The sequence below is a fragment of the Talaromyces amestolkiae genome, assembly GCF_001896365.1.
Source record: "Talaromyces amestolkiae strain CIB chromosome Unknown scaffold1.1, whole genome shotgun sequence".
NCBI classification, from domain to species: domain Eukaryota; kingdom Fungi; phylum Ascomycota; class Eurotiomycetes; order Eurotiales; family Trichocomaceae; genus Talaromyces; species Talaromyces amestolkiae.
In genome coordinates, this window is record NW_024468037.1 from 727,079 (window position 1) to 745,153 (window position 18,075).

The following is an 18,075-nucleotide window of genomic DNA, read 5'->3' on the forward strand; positions in this document are numbered from 1 at the left end:
CTGGCCCCCGAGTGCAACGAAATAAAGGAGTGAGTCCCAGGGTGGCGAGCTGTGTATTTAATCTGTCTGACAAGTGAGTTAGAAAATACGACACATGTTTTCTCAAATGGTACAGCGAAAGTGAGAAAACATATATTCATCCAAAACCAAAGCAAAGCTGATGAGGGGGTTAGAATATCTCAGAGGCAACTCCAAAGATGAGTGTGCCGAGCTCTTCAAAAAGTATAACTCGTGTCTCATGGTATGTACTAGAGCGACACTCTTGACAGAAACTGCTGCTGAAAAAAACCCAACAGAAAGCACTTAAGGATCGTGGCATCGACACTATGCTGGAAGAAGCGAAACAGGGCTCAAAAGAAAGTGATGCTGAACATCTCAAACGGTGATGGTGCATAGCACTCACTCGACACCAAAAATTGTATTTTTATAACGAGATAACGAAGACATGGCTCAATGAAAAATCTCCTATCTGTGTGTGTGACGTGGAAGTGAATTGGAAATGACAATAATCGAATTACTTCACTTACTATCAGGCCAGACGGTCCTCCAAGGGGATTTCCCCTATCATCATGAGTGCATCCAAAAGGATGCAGACTCCGTCGGGGTCGTCCTCTGGGATAATCTGTGCCTCCATCCAATCCACCACGATTTGGTGGATTTTGGACTTTTTCAAGTCCTTATTGAACTTCGACTCGACGTCCTTGTGTGTTGCTGGACTGTCGAATCGCGCTCTGAAGGCCTCCGCGACCCTCTTCCATCCATAACTGGAGGCCAATTTCATGACGACCAGATATATCATCTGGTCGAGGGTCCACGTGCGTCCATGAGCCATGTTGAAGACGTGAAGGTAAGGGACGGGGGCGCTCTTGGTTCTGTTTCGGAGTCGGCGGCGGTGGCGGCAGCAGGTGGTGGTCTTGGGGGTGTGTGAGAGGATGAAGAAAGGAGGAAGAAAAAAAGAGAAGTGACACCCTTCTCAGATATAAATGTGTGTGTGTGTGTGTGTGTGACTAGGGGCTCGGCGATTTGTGCGCACGATTTTGTGCAGAGGCAGATGTTGACGACCTGAGGCACCCCAGCAGTATACATTGAGAGGAGCAGGGTTTCAAGGTATGTATAACTTTGGCGTCCCTCAGCTGTATGAAGAGGGTCTTAATCTAGTATAGGAGCACTTCAGCAATGTAATTAAGAATAATAAATTCACAAGGCTTACGGAACCGAAGCGCGCTCTTATCATGTGAAGACCTGATATCAAGATATTTCCAGCTCAGAAGGACTCCAGCAGCCCATATTAAGGATTTCAGATTACAAAGCATGTAGATTCGCAGTGCTTCACGTGCTATGAAGATAAAGATCATTTCTCATATGAAGAAAGAGCATGAAGCCACCCCCGACCTACAATGAGAGAAGCAGGCCTAGATAAAGTGCAAGTCCTCAATACCCTGATTATTATCCAAGAAGCTCGGACTTCTGTAACATAGTATACCGAAGCACTCCAGCAAGGGATACCAAAGAGAATAGGTTTACAAGGCATGTAGAACTGAAGCGCGCTCCTATCCTGTACGAAAACCTGATATTAGACTATTTCTAAATCTGAAGGACACCAGCAGCTATTATCAAAATCAATAGATTCATAAAGCATATAAATTTGAAGTGCTTTATATGTTATCATTTAACTCTAGATGTGAGAATCAAAGAGCATGGAGTCACCCCAGGAGCACATATCAGGAAGGACAAATCTACAGAACAATGGATCTATGATACCATGAGAAGCCACACCAATGCAAGTAGCAGTTCGATTTAGAGTCTGAATGACTCCAGCGCTACATATTAAGGGGCATGGGGTTACTACATATCCACATACCTATGTACCGGATTTCCCCTGGCGCGCCATGTCACTCCCTTTCCATTTTAGTGCTCACACTGTCGCCGCTTTTGAACACTGGGTAGAACTTAGCACGTCCCTGAGCATCGTAATCAGATCATTGAGCCTTAGCATAAGCTTATTCTATTACCGTAGTGCATGAATAGACGAATAAATATATGTCTGTAGCTTTAGGTACTTTCTGTTTCACGGTCTTACACTAGTATCATCAATAACTTACACATATAAATCCATTACTGCCCGAGCACAAACTGACTATGAATGCTTCTTGAGAGATCTTCTTGCGTCAACGTCTAATTCGGCTTTCTTTTCCGCATTAACTAGTCATCAATTATTGGCTCCAGACTCCAGTATGAATGGATTCGATAAGCCTGTTTCTTTACCATGATTGAAGGCATATCTGAGTGAGTCAGGGTTTTGTCGAAGAAGACGCTAGAAAAATACCTGGGATTTATTATGAACATGATACATTCGTATACACAAGCTGGAATATTGTTTGCTCCAATGAAGATACAAGTCATACCCATGTCAGACCGTTCAGCCTGGCACTGCCCCAATTTCGACCTAAAATCAGGGATTGCAGATGGACCGCAGTTGCGGCGATCGGATGAATTTACTTTTTTAGTACTTTTACGCGTTAGAGCTGCTGCCCAAAAAATATTTAGATTACGCCTTCCCTCCAAGAAATCTCTACCGTAATGACTCAATCATATCACGAATAGCCGAAAAGCAAAATTCGCACCGCAGAGCGAACAATTAGAATCATAAACGTTACGTTCTCCTGTTCAAGAAACCCCGGGTTGCTCATACTATTGCACCAGGCTGGGCTTTTCAAAGTATCTTGATGGATTTATTCCGTGGACATTTACGAGCGGATGGTGGTCTGGATGAGTATATTGAGTCCAACATTGATTTGCACCCTTTGATACGAAGAACTTCGCAAGACTGGTACTGTGTGAGTACACCTAGGCACACGAAGATGAAATGTGCGCTCCGGTGCTGATTAAAACAGTGCAACGAGCAATGTAGCAAATACAATAAAGCCGAGGCATCCAAATGCGAATCATGTCAGCACGCGAAATGTACCAAGTGCAAGAATCCCACCCAAGCAGCAAGCGGAGTGAGCCTGTGGGGTGGAACTCTGAGGTATTACTGTGTAAGGGTGTTTCCATATGCGCAGTGACTGGGATTTCCTATCAGAATCTTAATGCTAACCAGATAAATTTTGGTTTCTAGTGTCAGTGTAATGGCGGACCGTACGATTACGTTATAGCACCCCAGTGTAGCTCCTGCTTCCATCAAGCATGTAGAGATTGTATGATTGTTAAGTGATACTTGCAGATAAACTGAGAGAAACCCCAATCAAGAAATCACCAGGCCTTCTGTTCTCATTCATTGCTATATCAACCATGCCTACTTTTCACTTAAAACATGAGATGTAAATATTCACCATTCGGTACTCTACATCTGCTGTTCAGCACACGCGGAAGCTGTTATTATGAGGTTGCCTCAAGGCTAGAGCCAAAAATCAAGTATCAAAATATCATGGGAAAGAAATAGGTGTGGCAGGCGGATTCAGCCTCATGTACTTTTTTGGATATTTCTGAGATACGGACAGTCACGAGTTGCTATTGTCGAACAAAGGGCAGGGTTCGTAACAACCGGTTTCAACTTGGTTTGGTCTGAATGTATGTTTCAGACGGTATTGGCTGCCTTACGATTAAAAAACCTAGCCACGTTACGTGGCAAGCACAAATGGACCAAAGTGAGCCACGCGTAGCTCAATAATACCCAAATCCGTAATGGGCAACACCCGACTATTTGTTAGTTATTTAGTCTTATCGTCTTGGTGTGAAGTAGCAAGGCTGATCTCAACTCGAAAAATAAGCGAAAAGGAATGCACAGCAAAGCCTTCTTGGAAGCATACAGAATTCCACAAGTGAGAAGGACTTGCACAATCTTTCGAAAGTACAGAAGATCTACGTGTATTAGTTGATCAGATAGTTATAGCATCACAAGCTCGAAGCGACCTCAAACACCTCAGCCAAAAAAAAATCCAAGGGTGTACAAGACAGCTTGTTTTGTACGCATATCTCGAAAAAATAACGGAGGCCAATGGATCGATCTCGAATAAATAACCATGACAGGCCCCGAAACGAAAATTTGTGGAAATCGTTCACCACGCGACAGCCGAACTTATACATTCATCAAGATGAGCGACTTCAGATCGAACCTGGGAAAACTCTCATAGATTCATTTTTAAGTCATTTCATAAGTGATCTTGAACCTCCTCGCCTTCACGAAGCTTTACGCGGTTTCCTTGAACAGTCAGACGCCAGTTCCATTCAAGATTTGCAAGCTCCTACAAATGATCGGAGGACAATAGTCATTGTTGACGACAGATGTGACCCTTGTGTAAATCTGAATATTTCCGACAATGCAAGTATTATACTTCGTCCATGGGACTCAAAATCGTATAATCAGTATCCGCCAGAAGGAGAAAACGTCCAAGTATATGGAGCAGATGCGAAAACATTATTCGAGCGCCTTAAAATTTCTGTAAGTAAACAGATGAGATTTGAAAAATAATAGCTCCTCTATCGGTCTTTCTTGATCTATTTCTATTTCTCTTTCCCTCCATCATTGGTGAACCTCATCTAATAATGCCAACAGAGGAAACAGAACGCAGAGCGTAGAATCGTGTACGGATTTCAATCCTCCCAACACAGCGAACATAACAAGCTAAGATGATAAAGTTATATTGCAGATATAACGCCACGAGTGGCCTTAGCCCTAATTTGCAACATATCCACCTTACACCTCCCAGACTTCCGCTTGTTTCTATCTAAACATATCGAGTTTCAGGCTTATATGAATGTTTCTCACGTGAGTGGTTCGGACCCCAACTAAGTGTAAAGACGGTGCGAGTTAAAGCTGGTGGTGTAAGAATCGAAAAATCGTTCTACAGTTTCATTTACCACACTACGTTCTACGACCCGACATCACGAACCACTCTGATCCTAGAGGATTGAGAAAGGCCAGGTATTTCCGACCACCAGGAACAATCTTGCAAGACTGTATTTACGAATCACAACTATCATTGATAATTTGTGTCGTGGATGATTTCTTCTGGACTGCCCACTTCTGTGGAGATACTTATTACACGGGGCAAGACACAGTCGAGGAATTCCTCAAAACACGATCAGATGGTCCGTCTGCCGGCCAAACACCATGTAACTTGCCCATCTGGGACCCAAGGTATTATTTTCTTACTGTGCTTTCTATAAGAATGTACCAGGTCACAGCCGAGTGGACAGTGCTAGTGCAAGTACTAGAAAGCTATCTGGACTCTCATGTGAGTGACAGCCCCTACTACAAGTCTCCTAGATTAATATTTTTTTCCCTGACGACGATACCTTTCGCGCATCATTAGGGCGAAATAAATCAAGAGTCTCTCCCAAAGTTTCTCGAGGACGACCCGAACTTGAAACGAACGAAAGAATACACTTGGGTTTTAGGGACTTTGCGGCGCCTAAAAAATTGCCTTGCTAAAAATGTGACGACGTGGATGGAGTTTGATACGAACCACAGTGTCTACTTCAATCTAGAAGAACCTGGGACTCTCTATGAGAATTTTCGGGACAAGTTCTATCAGATACATGGATACATAGCAGAGCTCAAAGCCTTACATATGATCATAGAGCAAAGAATAGAGACTCTCGAGAAAATGTCCGATGTTGTAAGTTACCTCCAGTCTGCCTTCTTGAAAGCCCGGCTAACTAGGCACTTTAGCTTGTGAATGCGTCCGCACTTGCAGAGAGTATAAATGCAACTCAGCAGGGTGATAACATCCAGCTTCTCACCCATATAACAATTGTAAGATCTGAACACTGTAGGGGATTCAGTTTCGACCTCTAACTATTTTTCTCAGATATATTTGCCATTAGGTTTGATAACGGTCAGTCAAAGACAACGCGGACGATGGGGGTTTGGACGTATAAGCTAATACCTGTATAGGCAATGTTTAGCATGAACCAAGTTGCGGATGACGTTCCATGGTGGAAGTACTGGGTATCACTCTTTAGTTTGACCACGTTTACAGTATGTGCTGCAATTATTTTGCAGTATTTTCACTCGCGAAAGGAGGTCGATTGGCTCAATGTCAAGATGTTGAACCATGCAAAGTCAATACGGACTTGGTTGTATGAAGTCATAAAGGGTAGTACATGATTGTTTGTACGCGCACAATATCAGAAGAATCTATTGCCCCGGACGATACGTATCTGGAGTATATGTATTCGGAGTATATACAGTACCACGAAAAATGTTTCCGCACCCCCCCTATCCGAAATTTCCACACCGCCGGGTATTCTGCCGAGGAAACCGAAGTACTATCAGGTGCTATTAGGTGCGGGCTTAGCGGCCTGGGTACCCTCTGAACCCTCTAAAAGCCCTTACGGCACGGGTGGTTAATCACTACATTATTAAGCTTCGGGTAGCGGTCGGATATGGGGGGGTGCGAACACATATTTCATCCCACTGTATCTATCTAGAAGGTTTCTACAGAGACATTAATACGGCCTGCATTACCCCACAAGATAGTTCTAAAAATCAGTTATCAATTGGGAATGAATGTACTGTATTGGTGTAAGATTTTAAGTAATATTGAATTTATCTCTCCCGTGCATTTTAATCTTGCATGTGGGGTTCAAGCATTGTATGGTGCGGAAAGGCGATAGAGGACTATGTATATATACATATATGTCCCTCGAGAAATTGAGTTTGAGTAAGACATGAAGCTGTCACTGGGGTACGTTGATGCGTGGTGCCAACTGTATTATAGAATAGGTACTGGCGAAACAGATGGCTATCTCGAAAAGGATATCGAATCAATACATACTTCGAAATGTTGACTGTAGGTGGTTGACCTGTGGTCTTGAAAAGACGATCAAAGGGGTTCATTGAAGGTGGACGGCACTCGCAAAAAAGTTATGTATAACATAAAAGTATATCTTACAATAAATACATTACAGTCATCATCGGTGGCCCCGACGACCACCACCATTAGATACATAATTCGACGGAACCTTGACAAGTCCATTGCCCATACTACCGTTCATTCCTCGACCACCGCTTGAGCCATTTGAGGTACTCTTCTTCTCCGTCAGTCGATTCCACACCTCGAACATGCCCGCGCGGTGGGCTGGGAGCATGCTGTATTGCATACTGTAGAGATTGCGGCGATGGATTGGAGGTACGAAGCGGCCGGTGACGAGGCACAGGATGACGCTGGGTGAGAGGTAGTGTTTGCGGAGGCGATGGCCGAGTTGGAAGTATTGGTCGAACATGGCGCGGAGGGAGAGGGGCATGGACTGTTTGATTGTCAGTATAATTCGGATGTTTGACAGGACCGTTAGGATGACATACCTTTAGATGGATATAGGAAATCCTGGTTGCCTCTGCGCCTTTTTGTTTTGATGATGGTTTGATAACTTCTTCTCGTAGCGAGAAATAGACCCCGCCTATGATGCTCTTTAGTATTTGAAATGAATTTAGCTTCTCAAAAAGATCATACCAGGTAAACGTCCGGGATCCTTCACGCGCAGCATTAGCGCAAACAGTGGAAAGTGATTCAGAAATGCCAACCACGTATCCAGCGCCGCTTTGAGTGAGATGATTAACATCCGCGCCGATGCAAATGCGAGGTAAAAGACGACGACTGTCGGAAGAAGAAAGAATAATACGGTAAACAGAATCGTCCCTAGCAAAAGCTGGTCGAGATCGTAGTCGCAGGAATCGATTCGATTGCGAAGGACGTTCCGTTTTTTGCCGCGGAAGAGGTGGAAAAGGGATATTATAATGCTAAGTTGCCAATTAAATATGCGAGCCGATGCTATGTAGAATGAGTAAATGTGGATGGTGATGATTGAAAGTAAATCGGAGAATAGAGCAATTGGCATGCTGGCACCGGCGAAACTCGAGCAGCCAATAATGTATATTAGGTGTGGTAAATAGGGTTGCAGGTTGGCGATACAGGCTATATATAAAGCAGTCAGTATTGAGGCTTTTACTATATGAAAAGGACGATGAAATACCGGCCCAATGTTCAATGACCCAAAGGAAAAGATCTCCCAGGAATGCAGCCAGTTCATTATTGAGTTTCAAACCGGCTGGCCATCCCATCAGCCATGAGATGGTTCTCTGTAAACCTTCAACAGTCCAGTCTGTGATGAGATAGTCTATTTGACTGGCCACCCATTGCGCGTTATCAATAATATAAGAGCCCAAAGCAATGCCGATAATGACATCGTTTGCAACGAGCCAAAGTGAATTGTAGAAGCGAATGTAATCCGGATGACTGGTTGTAACACTCTCCCAATTATCCTTTCTTTGCCGAAGTTTGACGTATTGTATAGGCCAGTAGCAAAATTGCTGCAATCGAATGTCGACTTGTTGCGCTGTGGCGGAGATATCCTTAAGAGCTGCAGCATCGGGACGGGCTCGCCATTCAAGCATACGTAGTACTAATTCAGCGACTGCGCGATGGCAGACTAAACCAAAGACAAAGCATCTTGTAAGAACTGGCCAGATCCATTGCCAGAAGATGTCAACAAAAAAGTCCCAAATTGTTGTGGCAGATTCAACGACACGTTCGCTGACACTCATGCTTCTCTTTGGACGCGTGCCTATTAGTCGGCTATTCTTCTCAATGAGTTGTCCAACCTCAAATGCGCAGTTCACTTGGTTTAGTATGATAGGTAGCGCAACCTCTTTCTGGGACGGGACATGGCGGACGACCGTATGCCACTTCAGCTTCTCTATCAGTTTCTTCGACCGAGCTTTCTCCTCTTCCTCCTCCGCATCGATCGGAGCAAAGGACACACCCTTTCCATGATTCGATTGTTTATCGACCAACGCTAAAGATATCGGCTCCAATGACATATATTGCATACGGGTTGGATGAGGGCGATTGAACATAATCACTTGAATCGAGACATTCGTTTCTGGAGGACAGAAAACACGGGGGATCTTATAAGAGGTATTCGTAGTCACTGAAAGATGGCCGGCATCGAAAGCTGTTGGCGGCTCAGCTGGGTTGGTTGAGCCTAAAACGTGCATTGCCGACTTTCCACAGAGAACGAAGAGTTGGGTGATCGGGTGAGGGCAATTGCGAAACAGAATGCCCGTTCGCAGCGCATTATCGACACTTTTGGCCTTGGAGAGCAATAATTATTAACATTGTGAACAGCCCCTTTTCAGTATCTAGCGCTTCACCTACCTCGACATCTTCCAGCACAGTTACGACAAATAAATCCAAGTCCGAGTTGCGCCAGCCGATAATAACCCCGGACGACGATGAGCGTGGTATATCATTCGGCCAGAAAACACGCAGTAAGCCATCGCCATTTATCATATTGTCATCCTTTCATGCACCGCTGCTTCAATTCGCTTTAATTAAAAGGAGCCTCTCCGGCGCAACTCCTCCCGCGCAGATATACCTTGCTGAACGACACGGGGGTGTATGTCAATTTCTTTTGATGCGAGATAGTGGAGCGGTATAATGAAAATGAAGAGTATGATTGAGAGCAGTACGAAGCCCTTCGCGGTTCGAGTAACGACGCCGTGATCCCAGGCAAAGATCGCCAGATCGTATAGGCGAGTAACCAAGTCCCACCTCGCAGTGATGTAGCCCGCTACAAAGATTCCGAGTGTCAGGACGGAGAAGGGATGCATGAATCTGGACCGGTCTGAGTTCTTTTGTGGTCGATGTCAATTGAAGTGAAGTGAAGTGAGGTGAATTTCAGGGTAACGGCATGGCGGCGCGGAGTTGAGGATGAATGTAGTCCGATAATCGCGAACGATTCCCTGTTCAATTAGTAGCTCTGATTTCTGGTCGATTGCACGACTAGGTCGCAAAGCGAAAACGGTAGTAATTTCACTTTGAAAAGGAACGTCCAGCAATGAGAAGCTGTTTGTTGTGTTCAAAGCAGAGATGTGTCTCGATCTTCCAAGTTTCGACAGGTGCTTGCGTCGCTGTCACGTGTTTCTACGATCATCGTTTCCGTCCTTGACACGTGGAAATCTTTTCATCTTGTTGACCTACTCGTAACAATTGATTATCGAAAAGTTCTTCATATCAAGGTAATTTGAGCTATGGAAATGCATTTATATCAAGAGGATTGAGATGCGTGCTGAAAGACTCGCCGCTAACAGCCAGTACGTGTGTTCCGACGACTCTAAGTTCTACGATTACATCGTCACCCACGAGCGGAGCACGAATTGACGACAATGGATTTCTCATTATAGATAGTGTACATGATAACAATACTGCAATGCCCAGACCTTCCCGAAAGCCTTCCCTCATGAAACACCTAGTACGCGATAACCGAAATGATAAAATGAGCTTGTAGATTGCATATATGAGACGAAAGGCGAGTGTCTATAGAGCTTTGATACCCTGAAAGACCTTATTTGATTGCAAACTGCTATCCGCTGCGACCAAGTCGCGCATAATCTGACGCTTTTCTTCTGCAGTCAGGTTCTCCTTTCCTGGAGCTTCAATTTCCGCCTTCCACTTGAGTAACATTGACTTCAAGAGTGCACTGCCTTCTTCTACTTCCTCTTGAGAATAGCCATCGAGTGCTGAAGCTTCTTTCTTCTCTGTGTTGTCGGAGGTCGCTGTGGTGAAATCTTCCAATTCTTCTGCCTTTTGTCGTGCCATGTTCACCACTTTCTCCGGGAAGCGGACGAGTTCCGCAACGTGAATACCGAAAGACTGATCACAAACGCCGGGTTCAACACGGTAGAGAAGCGTGACTTCCCTCTTTTTATTGCTCTCTCCCTCCTTGGCATCTCCAATGAAAGCGACCACATGCAAGTTCTTCACAGATTTCGGATAGCGATCGGCTAGAGCTGTTAGCTCATGGAAATGAGTTGCAAACATGCCGAAACAGCCTATCTCTGTGACGATGTGCTCGGAAATGGCCCATGCGAGACCGAAGCCATCGTATGTACTAGTTCCTCGACCAAGCTCATCGATGATGATCAACGATTCGGATGTGGCAGACTTCAGAATATTTGATGTCTCAAGCATTTCGGCCATAAAGGTTGACACACCCTTTAGCTGCGAGTCACTTGCTCCTACACGAGCAAGAATACAGTCGAATATTGTCAGCTCTGCCTCGGTACAGGGCACAAAGCAGCCAATCTGGGCCATCAGCGCAATCACACCGATCTGTCGAATATAGGTGGATTTACCACCCATATTCGGTCCTGTAATAATGAGGAATGAGGACTCATCTCGCACAAGTGAAACATCGTTTGTGATGAATGAAATATTATCTTGCATTTCCATGCATGGATGACGGGCTTCTTTGAGAATGGTGTTTCCAGTGCCTCGTGGATGCATCTTGGGGCGAGTATACGCCGTTGGAGCGTGAACCGATACGTGGGCAAAACTCACAATTACATCCAGATGGGCCACAGTGCCGGCTAGTTGTTCAAGCACAGGACAATATGAAGTTGCAACGTTGACTACTTCTTGGACAAGACCTGATTGAGTGCGATTGTAGTTTGATGACAGCTGATCATGCTCTCTGCGGAGTTCTTGCATTGTTCGTGTGGTGAAATAGACTCCGTTTTTCTGTGTTGAGCACTCCTGATACTCTTTCTTGTTGCGAATACAACCAGCTTCATTTCTGGTCAATCTAAAACACCAACCGTGAACGCGGTGGTTTTCCATGAAAAGTTTCTTCTCCATGTCTTGATTTAGGTCTTTAGCAACCCGGCGGTGTTCCAAGTCCATATCGTAGCGAAGCTTGTCTAGCTTTTTGCGGATGACCCGAAGACTGTCATCAAACTCCGGTTTTATGATGAATTCGTGGTTATCGAGTGCGTCGAGGTCAACTGTAGTTTCGACCATCTCCTCGAGTTTTGCAAGACTGTTGGATAGGTTGCGCAACTTTGTTGTGTACTGCTCGTCCAAAGGCGTTTGATATTGCTCGTCCATGACATTCTCAAAGCTGCGGACGAAGCCCGGTAAGCGAATAGCAACTTGATAAACTCGTACCACATCTTCCAGATTAGCTTGGCTACGTTGAAAGCGCTTAGCCAGTCTGTATAAATCTGGGATTGCTCGTAAATGCTCCTCCTGCATAGTCTGCCGCAATTCTGTGTCCACGACAAATGCTTCAACCAACTGATGTCGCTTTTCAATTTGTGCTTGATCCATAAGAGGCTGCTTCAGCCATTGGGCGAGCAATCGACTTCCCACAGGCGTCTTGCAATGGTTCAAGAGCCCATACAAACTCATATTCTTTGCTCCGTCTCGCGGGCCCGGCATTAGATTCAATGCACGTAAAGCAGAAGCATCCAACTTCATATACTGCGACAGATCGTGCTGGTAAAGTTGATATTGACCGAAATTGGTCGAATCTGACATGACTCCCAAGTATTTGATGAGTGAAGCAGCGGCGCCCATGGCCAACTTCAATTCTGTTTGAGGTAATGTAGCAGCTGACCTTTCATCACGCAATAGTCTTGTCAAATCTTGCTCAATGTCTCTTGTGCCAAAGTCTGCCATAGGCCGCTCTGTTATTGCAATTCCACAAGTGTCCGCAATTGCCCTGAGTTTCGCCAGTTCAGCGTCCTTCTTGGTACTATCAAGCTGAATAACACATTCCTTCACGCCAAGTTGGATAACGAGCGACTCGAAATTGGAGTAAACATCGTTGTCGAGAAACTCGCTAACACCAAGTTCACGAACACTAGCATCCGCGAAGCAAACACCAATATTCTTAGCCTCCGATGAGCGAGCGGAGACTTTGACGGCAAGGATGATGGGCGCTGAATCCATCGCATTTCCACCTGCACCGCCGAGTTCCTCTTCAACATCTTGCAGATTTCCCGGACTGGCCTGCTTTCCTAATTTCCATTGTCCTCTCCCACTTTCTGCAGACACCCAAATTTCAATGCGTTTATTTAAACGAAAAAGAGCTTCTCGTAAGAAATTACGAAAGACCGTTACACTCAGAGTGACTGAAGGCAAGCCACCGGAGTCGCTGCGGCCTAACGTTCGCAAAACCGAAGTGGTTTTATAGACTGTGCGGGCAATGAATTCGGCATCAGTGCCGTGCGCTGTATACCAGTCGCCACGGTCAAACAAGCGAATAGTCGTCGGATTACTTTCGTTGACGACTTCTTTAGAAGGTAGCGATCGAAAAAAGCGAATGAAACCGTTTTCATCGTCGACCTGTAATGTTATGAATCAGCTTCCGTATCGAAGCTTTCTAGTACAACAAAGCAATATTGAACACCATGAGATTAGTAACATATCAAACTTACTTTAAGCTCCGGGCGTGAAGACATTTTGTCGTAATTTGCTATTTTGTAATCACGGCGACCCCATACATTGAGAGCTTGAAGGACGGAGGTTGAATGTTGAATGTTCTCCATAACTTTAATCGGGGAGACGCGAGGCAGGATGGACGCGGATCACGTGATCACGCGTTCGCGTTTAATTAGATTGCCTAATGGGGAAGGCCCGCCCCTGATCTGATCTGTTCCTTCATGTTGGGTTTTCCATGTCAAATATGAGGGGAAGCGGGAGTATAGGACGTATAGGACTCTACTACCTACCACTCACCATGTTGTAGATAGATACGGAGGAGCAAGATGAGTATATGGAGGAATCAGGTCGCTTATCGGCGGTGCTAGAACTAATTATGGTCCTAGATATCGATCATAGTCAGGTATCTAATATTCATTACAATGTCCGTTTCTCGGAGAAGTCTCAGGATACCTGAGAAAGCGCTCTCAGAATTAGAAACGAGAAAAGCCTGCAGATAGAATAATCGAATAGTAAGGGTAGAGATTGACATATTCCATACACTCTCACATGTCACAAGAGAAAAATTCTTTGAAAACACCATGAACTATAACGAATTTGAAGCGCCACAGACCCTCCATAGCTTCATTCATCATCATTGGCATCACTAACAACAATCTGAGTTGATACAGACATGCACCTCAGATTTCCATCCCTTTCACTCGACGATAGGCTAATGTATGGAGATAATCAGCCGCATCAGCTCTCCCATCGAGTTGGAACGCCATGCCCAGCCTCTCAGTCCATGTCTTTTGCTGTACAGCAAGCCTGGCGATCTTGCGATTTTCTTCTGTACCGAACGAGCAAGCCCTACGCCACACGTGAGTCCAAGTTCGGGCTGCTTCTTCCACGTCAAGTGTTCCTTCTGCTTCTTTGAGGGCTACCAGTAACAGATCATATATCAGTCTAGCGCTAAGGGGGATGTCGCACTTGTCCGCTGCTTTGCGCATAGCGGGATCACATATGACTGGTCGTGAGTGCGTATCGTTGTCGTCGTACTCGCTATTCTCGTCTATGCCGTCCAAAAGATAGATCAATCCTCTTATCAACCTTCGTCGCATGTCACTGACCTGCCTGAATGTCTTATCTTTTGTAGCTCGATCACAAACAGTACAGCGACATCTGAATCCAAGCAATCGATGACGTTCATACAAAGTGCGACTGTGGAAGCCGTTCTTGTAGGATATCGTGATTTCTTCTCCGGCAGCGATGTCTCTTTCTGCATAGCTAGACATAGAGTTTTTCCCAACTTGTGACTCTGATGGTGTTTCGGGAATACCAGCGTTTGCTTGACATGAATGGTTGAAACGTGAATGGCAAGGAAATAGACCCCATCTTTTCTGCACGACAAACTTCCCGAAAAGTCGTTGCTCCACACCAGACTCGAGAGAGAAGCAATTTTTACCCCAGATCCCCGCAAGGTCCAACGGTCCACTGTCCATTAGACCATTAAATAGTTCGCGTGGTCTATTTCCAGACAGACAAGCAAAGATGTGCATCTGTGAGACGCTCAACTTCTCGATGGCCTTTTCGATATCTTGCTCTGTGATACTCTCAGACGGTTTTGGGATAACGAACATAGCCTTTTCTTTCATGATAAGGGATCCACGTTTGATGTTTCTGGTGGCAAAAACACCCCATCCTTTGCCTGGTGTTGGACGTAGCTCAATCGGCGCATATTTGGGTATTGGAAGGTCTAGGTATGCTGATATGAGTATAGTTAGCGAGGTCAGTGTATTATCAATTCAACGAACCGACTTACGATGATCGTTAGCCATGCTTTCTTCTGTTACTGGGATAGATGCGAGTCACAAATGAAGGTGGGATTGAGGAAGGCAGCAAGGAGGGGGCGAGGAGAGAAAAGAAGAGGGAAAGAGCGAGGGAAGAAGAGTGTTTGCTTTTAGGGAGCTGCTCGTGTGGCTTGCGCTTGTAAGGTAATCTTTTGAATCATATGCTCTGAAAGATGTAAAAAACATAGTATCAGCTGTGCATTGTCTGGTAACGATGTAGAACCACCCCCTTTACACGGCAAACGCCGTCTGTTTGACTGTGACGGCCTCTTACCAGCAACAAACAAACCTTTTCGGAGCTTGTATCAAGGCTTTATTGTTATTCAAAACGGGAGCTGAGATCAACTGGCATGCTTAATGGCAAAATAGGGAGAGAAAAGGTAACGATGAATTGAGTGAGTGTCTCCGTACGAAAACACAGATGAGAAAGTAACATAGATTCATTATCTCAAAGCAATAAATTTGCAGAGCAACAACATTGAGTTGATTTCAGGACCCAAAGCCTCGTTTCATGGAGATGACTGGCACTGGGAGAGATCGTCGCCCATCTCGCTGATAGTTCCCAGGAGAGTCCCTGAGCTGCCGATGAAAATGACGTGATATGTACTGATATTTTATCTCAAACATCAATTGAGGTTACAAAATTATTCACCTCTTTGCTCACATTGCCACCATCACCGTTATTACCATCGCCATTGTCCTTAGTTCCATCACCTCCATCTTGCTTATCATTTCCGTTACCTCTGTTGCAAATGAGTTTAGCTGAGAGAGCTGTCAACGAATGTCCCGAACAACTTACTTTGAAACTCTGACATTTCTTGTTTTGGTCGTCGTACTCTGTCTCTTCAATGCATGGATTCTGGTGGCATTGAGCTCCTTGCTTGAGCGCCATGGGTCAGGGAGGCATGCCAGAACTGCTAGAAGAACAAGAACTCCAAAGAATACCGCAGGAACGATGATAAGAATTCTCACGGAAAGCGTGATGATGTTCGGGCTTGAAATAACAAATTCATCCGAGCCAGGAAGTATGGTCCCGTTGTCACCACGATATGTATTTAGGAGGCCCTCTTGTCCCTCTGCACTGATAGTGGTTGAGTCAGACAGAATATTTCGAGTTGCGATATAGCTGCTGTTGACGAGACGGGTCATATCCGCGACAACACTGCATTTTGCGGCGTCAAAGCCTGCTCCATAAGCGGTCAACGACGATGCCAGGCTGGATCGCCCTAACCGTTGTGTCGTTGATAGGATCATGGGCTCAAACAAATTCTGAGATAGCGCAATAGAGATAGGAAGCGAGAGGCGATTATCGGTGAGATTTCTCAATTCTGATGCGTTGGAAGTACTTCCGCGGAACGACCACACGTCTGTCTCCCAGCACGACAAGGGTGGTCGACCGGCATTGACCTCGTAAGGCCAGATCGAATCTTGCTGATCAATTGTGAGATACCAAGGATCTGTTGATGAAGATATAGATTGCCGCCCAAGAGAAGACACGATAAGGCCGAAAGTATAATTGACGGTGCTCGACGCAGAGCCAAACCAAGGTGAAGCAAAAGCAGGCCCATCATCTGAGCTAAGGTATACGTCGGTTGCGTTGTCTGGGTCGTTCCACCTGTAATACACATCTGCTTTAATGCTCGAGTCGAATCCAGCGTACCAGGTATAGTCCGTGATGCAAGATCCTGACACGTTCAGCCACAGATCCGGAGTCTTCTGCAACCCAAAGTCGCTACCTGATATACCATAAGTATAATTGAATTGCACAACAGTACCATTGCTTGACGGTGTTGAGATATTAGAGATGTAGACCGTATCCGGTGGAATGCTTGCGGCGGCTCCCCCAACGGCACGCAGCGCCGCCGGTACAGTAGGAGTCAGTTGTTGAGCGAGTTCGTGTGCAGTCGAATTGGGATCATCAAAGTTGGGGACAAACACTGATTCTGGATTCACCGGGGCGACAATCCCAACTTTCAGGTTCTGGGTTTTCACAATGGGCACGGCAAGTGATGCTGCAAGAGCGGCGGCAGCGACCGCAAACCAGATCAAAGGATACCAGATGTCTCGAAATGGGCTCGCGGAGAAAGTACGCTGCGTCATATAGTACACAACCTGTCGCGGGGAATGCCTGATATTCCAGAGCCCAATGGTTGTTGCTGTGGCAGATGAGTCGGATAAATCGGATGAGTTGGAATCATGGCTGGAATTTCGGTGCAAGAAGAGACCAACGCCGAAAAGAACAATACCCATCCAAAACTGAGTGATGATGGCTTTCATTATGATGGTGTAGAACGATATTAGTACAAGGCCATCCGAGCTCGTCACGGCAACGGCATCTATTGTACCGTTTCCGTGCGGCATGGAGAACCGCTTCAAGAGCGTGTAGGTATCCCGTGCAGGAATCAGAGAAGACATCTTGGATCTGTTCTTGAAAGAATAGATGCTCGATTGTTCAAATATCGCAGCAGCTATCAGGTAGGTCTTAAATAGGAGCTTGTGGTAGCTTTTGACCCGAGTTTGAGACCACAATCTTTACACTAAGAACCCCAGTGATCAAATATGGGCTGATTTTCAGCCTCAATCAACTATAAGTAGAAACAATCTTTTCAGACTCAAGTATAACGACCTCCCTGTCTTGATGGGTGGGTGACAGCCACCTCTGCTGTGATTTCCGCGGAACGACCACAAATACAGATAGCGAGCGCCATATCGAAATCTGACTGGCCTGTAATCCGGGTTACAGCGTCGACTCATCGACGATTTGATTCGCAGTGCAGTACTATAGCTTGCCCTACATTTGTTGTCGTTGTGTGACAGAAAGTGCGTTCTGCAGATAATTCGCAATGGTTGGTGCCTAGCCTCATGACTACCAGTGGTATTGCATAGAGAGGACATGACTCCGAGAGTACTTAGGCAGATTTGCAAGTCCGAGTTCGCTTCGCATATGCCTGGTGTCTATTGGCGTATGCTATCCCTGTTATGGGAATGCATTCGACGGTATGCTTACATGGGGACGT

General features: G+C 45.5%; 4 protein-coding genes across 4 annotated transcripts; all 4 read right to left on the reverse strand.

Annotated features, from left to right (window-relative positions):
* Positions 1-529: 529 nt before the first annotated feature.
* BHQ10_000238 (uncharacterized protein) lies at positions 530-832 on the reverse strand (the record flags this gene model as incomplete). The annotated part of the gene is made up of 1 exon (XM_040874519.1): positions 530-832. The coding sequence occupies one exon, from the start codon at positions 830-832 to the stop codon at positions 530-532; it is 303 nt and encodes a 100-aa protein (XP_040728743.1).
* A 6,086-nt stretch (positions 833-6,918) lies between these two features.
* BHQ10_000239 (uncharacterized protein) lies at positions 6,919-9,296 on the reverse strand (the record flags this gene model as incomplete). Its single annotated transcript, XM_040874530.1, has 5 exons — positions 6,919-7,254; positions 7,310-7,404; positions 7,458-7,919; positions 7,978-9,097; positions 9,162-9,296. 5 exons carry the CDS (start codon positions 9,294-9,296, stop codon positions 6,919-6,921), a joined length of 2,148 nt encoding a protein of 715 aa, XP_040728744.1.
* Positions 9,297-10,322: 1,026 nt separating this feature from the next.
* On the reverse strand, positions 10,323-13,336 carry BHQ10_000240 (uncharacterized protein; the record flags this gene model as incomplete). Its single annotated transcript, XM_040874542.1, has 2 exons — positions 10,323-13,133; positions 13,226-13,336. The coding sequence occupies 2 exons, from the start codon at positions 13,334-13,336 to the stop codon at positions 10,323-10,325; spliced, it is 2,922 nt and encodes a 973-aa protein (XP_040728745.1).
* A 573-nt stretch (positions 13,337-13,909) lies between these two features.
* On the reverse strand, positions 13,910-17,473 carry BHQ10_000241 (uncharacterized protein; the record flags this gene model as incomplete). Its single annotated transcript, XM_040874553.1, has 4 exons — positions 13,910-14,973; positions 15,031-15,060; positions 15,746-15,801; positions 15,858-17,473. 4 exons carry the CDS (start codon positions 17,471-17,473, stop codon positions 13,910-13,912), a joined length of 2,766 nt encoding a protein of 921 aa, XP_040728746.1.
* Positions 17,474-18,075: the final 602 nt, after the last annotated feature.